This window comes from Carya illinoinensis, chromosome 1, assembly GCF_018687715.1.
Source record: "Carya illinoinensis cultivar Pawnee chromosome 1, C.illinoinensisPawnee_v1, whole genome shotgun sequence".
In the NCBI taxonomy this organism is placed as follows: domain Eukaryota; kingdom Viridiplantae; phylum Streptophyta; class Magnoliopsida; order Fagales; family Juglandaceae; genus Carya; species Carya illinoinensis.
The window spans coordinates 51315218-51325620 of NC_056752.1; the positions used below are offsets into that span (position 1 = coordinate 51315218).

The window sequence follows — 10403 nt, forward strand, 5'->3', positions numbered from 1 at the left end:
GGCAATTTGGGAAAATGAATCGTTAGCCTCGAACAGCTTGTCGTGGCTACGTCTGATTGGTCAGTTCGGCTTTCGTCCTGGTTCCCCAAGGGAAAAGTTAACTGGGCCGTGGGCTAGGATGTGTTATTTCGATTGTAGGACCAACCAAAGATGGGCCGTGGGTGTATGAGTCATTTGACGCTCCCCAAGAGTGCCGAACCAGTCTTGTCTCTCAAGTCTCATGCCATTGCTCTCGCTCCCGCCCTCTCTTTCTAGTTTCTACTTTCTATGACGAAGCCAAAGCCAAAGCGCGCGGGAGATCCTTTCTTTTGGTTCCAATAAACAAACAGAGCCTCGCAGACAATTACCGGGAAAACACACAGTGATCAATCAGAAAGCCAGAGAGAAAAATGGGAGAAGGCAGCTGGTACTCAAAATTCCCGGCATTTCCTTACGACCCGTATTCCATTCAGATCGACTTCATGAACGCCCTCTATCACTCTCTCAACCAAGGCGGCGTCTCCATGCTCGAAAGCCCCACCGGTCTCTCTCTCTCTCTCTCTCTCTCTCTCTCTCTCTCTCTCTCTCTCTCTCTCTCTCTCTCTCTCTCTGTGTACATTATGTTTACATATGCACTCATCTACATATACTCAATCAGTATTTTCTGTTTTCCTGTTCTCGCTTTCTTTTATGTCCATGAAATTGACATGTGAAGTATTTTGTTTTTATGGCACTTTAGTTAATCCAGTGATGTTTAAATGCGTAAACAGTCCTAAATTTGTAAATCAAATATCTAAGGAAACCTTTCCTCTTTTTCTTTTTGTAAATTTTTAAAGTGGCTTTTGTTACGTGAGAAATATTTTCGTTGCAATAGGGACAGGTAAAACTCTGAGTATCATTTGTAGTGCTTTGCAATGGGTAGTTGACCGGAGGAAACAACAAAATTCTGCAAAAGGAGGCGAGTTCGACAAGAATCCAGCAAATGACGGTCAGCTTGGTTCAGAAGATGAGCCTGATTGGATGAGAGACTTTGTTATGAACAAAGACAACCAAGTCGAGGAGAAGAAGATTAAGATGAAGAAATTTGGTGTTGGTTTTGGGAAACCTGATAAGAGAAGTAATCAAGGAAATTGCAAGGATTTGTTTTCGTCGGGCTCGAAGGAGGAAGATTTTGTTACAAAGAAAGAGCGAGAGAATTTGCAAAAGAAAAATGATGCAGTGCAGATGAGTGACGAGGAGTTCTTGTTGGAAGATTATGAAAGTGACGAGGAAGGAGCTGGTGGGACGTCAAAGAGGAAGGCTGGTAAGGGTCCTCATATTCCATCAAGTGACGAGGAAGAGGAAGAAGATCAGTCTGATGAGGAAGACGATGAGGAGAAGCTGAAGGTTTATTTTTGTAGTCGGACACATTCGCAGCTTTCACAGTTCATAAAGGAATTAAGAAAGACAGTTTTTGCTAATGAGGTGAAGATTGTGTGTTTAGGCTCTAGGAAAAATTTCTGCATCAATGAAGGTTTGGTAAATTGTTATTGCATTATGTTTTTTTTGCTTTGGAATTGTGTTAAACATGATAATTTGTTCATGGGATATGTATTTCAGGGGTATTGAAACTTGGAAACTCCACTCGAATTAATGATCGGTGCTTGGAGCTTCAAAAAAACAAGAAAAATGAGGTCTCAAAAATTAAGGTACAACAATACTCGTATTACTCAAATTTGATGCATGCTTTTGGGTTTGGTTTCCCAGAAACTTGTCCAGCTTGTCAGAAGAAATATTATAAATTCGTATGTGGGGGGCTCATTTTCTCCATAAATAATTTTAGTATCCAGACTCCTTACTTTCATAGACAGGAGAATTATCAGATGCCGCAGCATAGAAATTCCAAAGGATAACCTAGTGAAAATAACTGTGCATATATAATATGGCTTATATTAAAAAAAAAAAAAAAAAATCCTAGATGTCTATCTTTGCCAAACCCAAGTCCTATCACTATTAATCTGTGTACCATATTCAGGCATTTTTACCTCATTTTGTTGAAACTTGAAATGACTAGATGCTAATCTCTGTTGGTTATCAAAGAGTGTTGCTCTTGACTGAGGGAAGAATTGATTTTCAGAATTTAGATACAGGAGGGAGAATACGCAGGACCAAGGCCTCTTCTGGATGCCCAATGCTTAGAAAATCCAAACTACAAAGACAATTCAGAAGTGAGGTATCTCAACAAGGGGCCTTGGATATTGAAGATCTTGTTAGCATTGGAAGAAAGATGGGAACTTGTCCATATTATGGCTCCAGAAGCATGCTCCCTGCAGCTGATCTTGTGGTTCTACCCTATCAATCTCTTCTATCAAAATCATCTCGTGAATCACTAGGCCTAAAGTTGAAGAATAATATTGTCATAATAGATGAGGCTCACAATCTAGCTGACTCACTTATCAGCATGTATGACTCAAAAGTTACTTTGATGCAGGTAAACAAGTTAACTTCATTTGTTTCTCATTACTGTTAAGTGACTTCCAAAATCTAGTTCACAAATGGTATTTGGATTTGTGAGTGTGGTTTGGCTGCTCTTTGAGCAATGTTCTGAGCCCTCTTTTGAATAGAACCAAATAGCATTGCTCCCCCAAATACTGATTGAAGAATGAGATCATAGGTTCTACCCTATAATGGTTGGAAGCCCTTTGATTACATGCCCCTTTTGGTGTACGATTCCTTAGCTGGCCTGTTTGGTAACGAGCTCTTTGATGGCCTTTCATAAGTGATGCTTAGATATCAAAGAAAAAAAAAGGACCTGTGACAATGTTGGAGTTAGAGTTGCTAAGTCTTCCATTAATATACTTCGAGGTTAAAACTTTTTCTGCCAAAAAATTAAGCTTCTATGGGGATATTCTAGATGCTTGGTGTAAATGTTTTCATGGGATATTGAAACAGTTGTGCTGACTTTCCTGCAGCTGGAGAATGTACATTTCCACGTAGGGAGGTACTTTGAGAGATTTCGCAATCTGTTGGGACCTGGTAATCGGAGATATATCCAAACCCTGATGGTTGTTAGCCGGGCTTTTCTCCAAATTTTACATGAGAATCCCAGTTACGCAGATCTGTCCCAAGACACTGAAAAGACTTACAGAGCAAATGGTTCCTCTGATTCCTCACTGGCCATTAATGATTTTCTATTTTCACTCAATATCGACAACATCAACTTGGTTAAATTGCTTCAATATATAAAGGAAAGCAACATCATGCACAAGGTGAGTCCTTCTGCAAGTTTGTACGACAAGATGCCAGATGATTCTTTCTCCCTCTTTCCCCCACTTTTGATGTAAGATGTACTTGATCTTTCAGGTCAGTGGTTATGGAGATAAAATGGCTAGCTTGCAAAATTGTTCAACAAAGCATGACACTTTGGAATGTAATGAGGGAAGCATTCTGCCAGATTTTCGGGCATTATCGGTCATATTGCAATCACTGACAAACAATGATGGTGATGGGAGGATAATCCTCTCAAGGTCTCAAACAACATGCTCCAGGCAAGGAGGATACATAAAATATGTCATGCTTTCTGGTGAAAAGATCTTTTCAGAGGTTCTCCCTAAGTTGCTTATTTTGTTTTGGCTAGACGTTTTATTCCCCTATATCGATAATTTAATTTTGATCTCCCTACAGATTGTGAACCAAGCACATGCTGTTCTACTGGCTGGAGGAACTCTCCAACCAATAGAAGAAACAAGGGAGCGACTTTTCCCATGGCTACCAACAAATCAGTTGCAGTTCTTTTCTTGCAGTCATATTGTCCCTCCTGAGAGTATTCTGCCAGTTGCAGTTTCCTGTGGCCCTTCTGGTCAGTCTTTTGATTTTAGCTACAGCTCCAGAAGCTCATTAATCATGGTAAGTATATAGTATATAGCCATCTTTGTAACTCTTTGTAGAAATTGCTGTCTCTATGCACTCTTAGTAATCTAATCGATCATTTCCTTACTAACATGGAATAATTTACCGTGTATTCCTGCACACAGATTTCCTACACAGAGTTTATCTGTAACTATTTAACTTCCTATTTTGGTCTTATCAACTACTTGGTTCAAGTGTACTGAAAGAAAAATTATATTATTTACTTTTGCATTTCATTTTCCCAATAAACCTTTATGTATGATGGTTGACTATGCTTTGTTATGGGCTTGGTTTTACAGATTCAGGAGCTGGGGCTTATGCTTTGCAATTTGGTTACTGTAGTTCCTGAAGGAATTGTTGTCTTCTTCTCTTCGTTTGACTATGAAGGACAGGTCTATGATGCATGGAAGGCTTCAGGCATCTTGGATAGGATTATGAAGAAGAAATGTGTATTTAGGGAGCCTAGAAAAACTACTGATGTGGAATCTGTTCTCAAGGAATATAAGGAAACAATTGATGCATTGTCTGTTGAGGAATCTAAAGGAAATCCAGCTTCTCAGAGTGGTGCAATTCTCCTTGCTGTTGTTGGTGGAAAGATATCAGAAGGCATCAACTTGAGTGATGGGATGGGTCGATGTATAGTCATGGTTGGACTGCCCTATCCTAACCCATCTGACATTGAGTTGATTGAGAGGGTGAAGCATATTGAAGGTCTGGGAAATTCAAATAGCATTACTCCCAAGTTTTCAGTTACTAATGAAGCTTACAATGGAGATGTGGAGGTTGGGTTTGACATCCTAAGAAGTTGTAGACGCAGAGGAAAAGAATACTATGAAAATCTTTGCATGAAGGCTGTAAATCAATCTATTGGTGCGTACTAACTACAATATTTACTCTTAGAAGTCCATATTCAACCCTGGTAAATCATATGGTTGATTTACTAGGATGTTACGTGACATTCTAAATGCAGTAACCTGGAACCAGGCTCCAGTTTCTGCAGTTGAATTGCCAGAACTTCCATATGTGATTGTCAAGAGGATTCTGCATAGCAATATATGATCTGTGGCCTTTGGAGACAGCCTGGATGTCCGGATGACTCTGAGCAGAGCATATTGCTGCTTTAAAACTGTTAACTATTTATTTGGGGCAGTTACACTTTTTACCCACAAATTATTTATTTATCCATTTGCCTCCTAAACTATGAAAAGTTTTAATTTACACATTAAACTATCAATATGCTTCATTTTGCATCTTCCATTAACATTTGGTAGTTTAGGGTGCAAATTGAAATGTTTTGTAGTTTAGGATGTAAATTGAAAAAACAGTGGTAATTTGTGACTGAAAAGTCTAATATACCCCATTTTTTTTGTCACCAATTAATGGGTATCTAGGTTTTATTATTAATTGGTCCTTGAAAAGCTTGCATTATCTTTGTTTGTTTCAGGCAGAGCTATTCGGCATGTAAATGACTATGCAGCGATTTTATTGGTTGACGCTAGGTATGGATCTGATCCCTCAAACAGAAACTTCTCTAACACAACTAACAAGCTTCCACAGTGGATAAAAGAGCGTCTAGTTTCCTCTACTCAAAGCTATGGTGAAGTACACAGGCTGCTGCATCAGTTCTTCAAATTCAACAAGAAGAGAAGAGAGTGTCAGTAGAATGGTACGCAAGTTTCTTGGGTTGAAGGCCAGAATACGTTGCATTTATACTTGAGTGGGCAAATTTTATATATTCTCTCTGTTGGTGAGTCTTAAGAACTTCTTGGAAGAAAGCCTGAAACAAAAGTGGCAAAGCATCTAGAATATTAATACATGACCAAACTGTGTTTATAAATTTCTGTCATTGATTAGAAGCATGTCTTGATTTTGTATTCTATGAACTTATGAAGTGTACTTCGGTGAGTTCTATATTTCTTGCCCCTAATATGTAAGTTCTTATGGTTTTTTTTTTTTTTTAAAATTAATGACTGATTTGATACAGAATAATTCTACCAATTTCGAAAGTGTTACTCCCAACTTGGATCTGTACATGTGGCTTTAGGAAAATTACACATGGAATGCTATCGCTTACCTTAGACTGCTACCGGGAACCACATCCAAAGTTCGGGTTCCAATCGAAACTATTTGAGTGGAAAGTTAAAAAAGGCGATAATTAATGAATGAACTGTAATTATTCTTTTCTTCTTTTTTATTTTTATTTTTTTGGGTACACGAAAATGGTAATGACACTAACAGGAAGAAAGGAGAGAGAACTACATGTGACATGCCTGCATCAGCTTTTCATCCGGAGCTAATGACGGTGCATAAGCGAGGTAGTCTAAGCAAATCTCTGCAGGGCTGATCACAAGTACATGGCTCGCAACCCTAGAAGAAGTCAGGCTTTCAATGAGCTTTAGCAAACTCTACTGGCTAAAATCGCTATCCGGTGGATTAGTTCTCTTTTATAAAGTGGGAATTACAAGCCATATTTTTTATTTATATGGCTCAAATGACACAGATTAGATTTTTCAGGGAAATGTTTGATGAGGTTGGTGGGTGGTGTTTAACGTGGCAACTGTGAGAAAGTGACTTGACTGCCCCGGACATGAGCTGCGGCTTAAATTTTAATGCCTCATCCCTCTATCAAAGAGCTCACCCTTCTCATTACAGTTTGGGACCATCCGAGCTCTTTTCTTTAATGCAATGAATAATTCTCACCTACAACCCCAAAACAATCAATAAAAGATCCAATGCACCAGCTTGATCGGCCCTCGGAAAGCGTGATTATCTTGGGTTACTTTTGTTAATTAAAAAAAAAGGGGTTGATCTTTGCTCTCCAGGATGTGCTAGCTAGTATAGGTTCAACAACCGTTTTTTAGTACCGTGGGACCGTTTGTTTTCGGTCCCAGGGTCTAAAGAATGTAAGAATTACGTAGATGTTTGAGGGTTAAAGGCAAGGATTGTTCTTTTGCCAACCCACTGCCTTTAGCTTTGCATCTTAATGAATGCCACTGCACTTTACACAACAAGTAGTCAAAGCAAAGCATTAATAATCACCGGGTTCTAAAGTTCTGAGTCTCATAATCTCATTTTAATGTCTTTTGGGAGGGTTAGAATGTACCTCTTGTCTGTTCATTTATGCTCCATCTGTTCTGTGGACAAACAAGAAACACCCATGTGCCAGAAAAGCTTGTAATGCTCTGGGGCCCTGGGATGTTTGATCCTATAATCAAACGGTTAATCAGGTTTCAAGCTCAGAGAGAGAGAGAGAGAGAGAGAGAACAAAGAGAATATAGAAGGGAATGGACAAAAAAGATGTAGTAGAAGCCAAAACACACGAAAATGTTCCCTCCGAAATCCATTGGCTTTGTCTCTTGGTTACTTTTAAAAACTTGAACTGTATGTATATCTTCCTTTATCTTTATGTTGGAAGGGAATTCAGGAGAAGAAAACAAGCAGTCAAACAGATCGGAGCTGCATCTTTTTCTTGCAGACACTGAGCAATAAATTAGAGCTACAAGATGATGCTTAGAGACACCATTGAAAAAACCAAGATCCTCTTGTGCGAAACTCTACAAAATCTCAAGTTTTTCTTCTCTGATAGATATCAAAAGTTTCCCAAACTCCCTTCCTTCGATCCCTTCTGTTGTGGTTGTGTCAGTTGTAACCGAGGAGATCGGCAAAGAGATCAATTCTACATCGATTTTTGTGATGAATGGGAGGCCAATCTAGGTAAGGCAAAGAAGAGTTACAATACGAGTATAGTGGCTTCGGAAGAGCCCAGGAAGGAAGAAGATGCAAAGCAAAGTCCTGCGAAGAGCAAACAAGAAGTGGTTGCAAAAGAAAGAAAGACCAAAGAAAGTCCCCAAATAGGAAAAGGAGAAGAGGCAAGCTCAAAGAAGGGGAATGGAAAGGGAAATGGGTTAGCACAAAAGATGAAGGATTTAGAGATGATGGAGGCAGGTGATGTGGAACAAGTGCTGGACGTGGAAGAGGCTCTCCACTACTATTCTCGCCTTACGAGCCCTGTTTATCTAGACCTTGTTGACAAGTTTTTCACGGACATATACACAGAATACTCTGTTCCACAGGCCTCCAGCATCAACACTTCAAAGAGGAGACTTGGCTCCATTAGATTGTAGATGACCTTTCGAGTGAGTTTTTCATTGTCCATTCGGATCTGTGTATTTTTTATTTTATTTTTCTCTCGACTTGTTTCCTTTTCTTCTTTTCCTCTGCATGTATCCGTGTTTTTGTGCAGTTGGTTTCAAGATTTGTTGACCTTTCTTAATTCAAATTTCTTAATTCAAACACAATTGCTATTTCCCTGAGCTTGTATTTTTTTTTCGGCGTTGGACAAAATATATCATGAAGTTAAAGAGTTCTTCACTTCTTCAATCCCATTGCTTGGAGGTTATGCATTCAGTTTAAACCATGAATCTGTTTAAGAGGATGTTTGGATACAGCATTGTTCACTGTAGGTTGAGAGTAAAGTTCTCTCCTACAACTTGCTCTCCAGCGTCATGAGTGCATAGGATGTTCCCTTATCACACGGTTTAGCCTCTTTCAGTGCAAAAGCATGTTTGTTTAAATAAATTCTACATCTTCAAACTCCTGTGATTAATGGAACAATATAATGTCCATAAAAACTCATGAAAACTGAAAACGAAAAATTAATATATTTTTGGGAAAAACCACTACAGTTATTTGTTCGGATGAGTAAGAATCAACAGGGATTACCCTTTTTCTGGGTGCTAAAAATATGATACAACAACAGAGATGCATTCAAGTAGCAGAATATGTCAAGTCGCTTCAGAGTTCAGGGGGTTCAATTCTTCAACGAGTAGGTGAAAATAGAAAGCATATAGGACATAAAACATTGATGTTGGCTGAACAGGTACTACAGGCCACATGCCCCCGGTGGCCCCACCCCCTCTCCCACCGGTGGAACCCTCTTCGGTACCCCACTTTTGAACAATTGAGTAGGATCTGTCCCACTGTGGCTGTCAATACTTGAAGGTTTGACAGCTTCTTCACTGCAAGTGAAAGTCTTGGCCCAACAAGGAGGTGTCCCAATCATATGCTCTGACCCAAATCCTAGTTTCTTCCCCTGCCATAGCTGTGGTCGGAGTAAAGGACTCCTCTTCCTTGCAAAAGACTATGGTACACATGGTGCAAAATGGTGATCCAGGTTCCAATTACTTGTAGCCATTCCAGGCTCCTCAGTTGAGGACGATGGTGAGCCTTCAAGGAAAGGTGATAGTGCTGCTGATGCTGAGAGTGAGCTGCCAAAAGGTTATGCTGTTGAAGGGGACGAATACAAAGATGTGTGTGCGCTATTGCATCTTGATATGAAGAAGTTTCGGAATCCAATATCCACGTGTGTCAGGCTCATCAGTATCGCTGAACAGTATCGCTGAAGTTGTAAAGACCGTTTTAGAAGAGCAACAACAGCACATGTGGATATTGGCTTCATTCAGATTTTGAATTATACAGTGGTAAATAGCTAAAGAACAAAATCAGCACAAGAAACAACTCCGTGACATACGTCGCGTCGCAACCTTTTGAAGTTCCATTGGGAGGAGACTTTCTTGGAGTCAATCCCTTCAGCAGCATCGAAAAGAACAGAAGCATTACAGACTTACAGTCGTGCATCAATTTCAAATTCAAAATACACAGATTAATTTCAGAAAGAAAGAACAAGAGCACCACTTGCAACAAACCTGGAAACTTATGACAACGAATGGATCAAGATATGAAAGTTTCCAACAAAATCCATATTAAATGCCAAAGAAACCAATCACTTTCAAACGCGACTTCCAAAAACATTTCACAAGAAGCCTGACCCCAAAATCTAGTTGGACACGTTCTTGGACTAGGATTTCTGCTGTAAGTTATAAGAAGAAAGGGTTTTGTTACCTTAAGGCAAAATCGCCTACTGTGCAGTAATACTTATTCATTTATATTCGAAATTTAAATTAACATAATTTTTAATAAAAATTAATTTTTGACCAATCATAATGGTTGGTGCGTACATTCGTGCGCATTTGTGCTTTTTTTCCATTTATTATGGCCAGGATTTTGGATTTGTTAAGAAGCAGTAAGAGTTTTACTACATACAAGTACAGTCGCATATTAATCTATGTACCAATACTGATTTATTCATATTTAAAATTTAAATTAACACTATTTTTAATAAAATCTATTTTTTATCAATCACATCATATTAATATACAAATTAGTACATAATTGTATTTGTAACTATATTTTCGGGGGGAGGGGGGGGAGAGGTGGCGGTAAGGAACTTCTGAGGACATGTGATAGTTTCGTCAACGAATCCGTAAAGCTATTAACCTCTCACGTAAGGGGCAACTTGGGCTTTCCGAGGAAGATAGTTAGCTTTGGTAAGCTTGATGGTTACGAGGATGTGAAGACTGACGGAACAAAAAGCTTGGTACCGCCGATTTAGAATTGATAGAAAGGGATTGAGAGGAGGAAGACGAAGATGAAGATAAGTTGGTGGCAAAACCCATAAAAAAACCAACAAGAAAGAA

The 10403-nt window shown here is 39.1% G+C and overlaps 2 protein-coding genes and 1 long non-coding RNA gene across 6 annotated transcripts; 2 read left to right on the forward strand and 1 right to left on the reverse strand.

Moving 5' to 3' along the window:
• Window positions 1-140: 140 nt before the first annotated feature.
• Window positions 141-5794, forward strand: LOC122282461 (ATP-dependent DNA helicase DDX11). Of its 4 annotated transcripts, none has more exons than XM_043094412.1 (9): window positions 141-522; window positions 854-1492; window positions 1579-1667; window positions 2096-2449; window positions 2931-3227; window positions 3322-3561; window positions 3643-3864; window positions 4167-4737; window positions 5312-5794. In XM_043094412.1, exons 1-9 carry the CDS (start codon window positions 390-392, stop codon window positions 5527-5529), a joined length of 2763 nt encoding a protein of 920 aa, XP_042950346.1. In that variant the 5' UTR covers window positions 141-389; the 3' UTR covers window positions 5530-5794. The 4 variants fall into 4 exon arrangements, with proteins under 4 accessions (XP_042950346.1, XP_042950351.1, XP_042950355.1 ...); XM_043094417.1 differs by having other exon boundaries at window positions 860-1492; XM_043094421.1 differs by lacking the exon at window positions 5312-5794 and adding an exon at window positions 4838-5305.
• Window positions 5795-6716: 922 nt separating this feature from the next.
• LOC122282478 lies at window positions 6717-8180 on the forward strand. Its single transcript, XM_043094429.1, has one exon. It carries the CDS (start codon window positions 7371-7373, stop codon window positions 7989-7991), a length of 621 nt encoding a protein of 206 aa, XP_042950363.1. The 5' UTR covers window positions 6717-7370; the 3' UTR covers window positions 7992-8180.
• Window positions 8181-8569: 389 nt separating this feature from the next.
• Window positions 8570-10078, reverse strand: LOC122282507. The gene is made up of 2 exons (XR_006230404.1): window positions 9398-10078; window positions 8570-9134 (listed from the first exon to the last, which is right to left on the reverse strand). It is a non-coding gene; the product is annotated as an uncharacterized LOC122282507 (long non-coding RNA).
• Window positions 10079-10403: the final 325 nt, after the last annotated feature.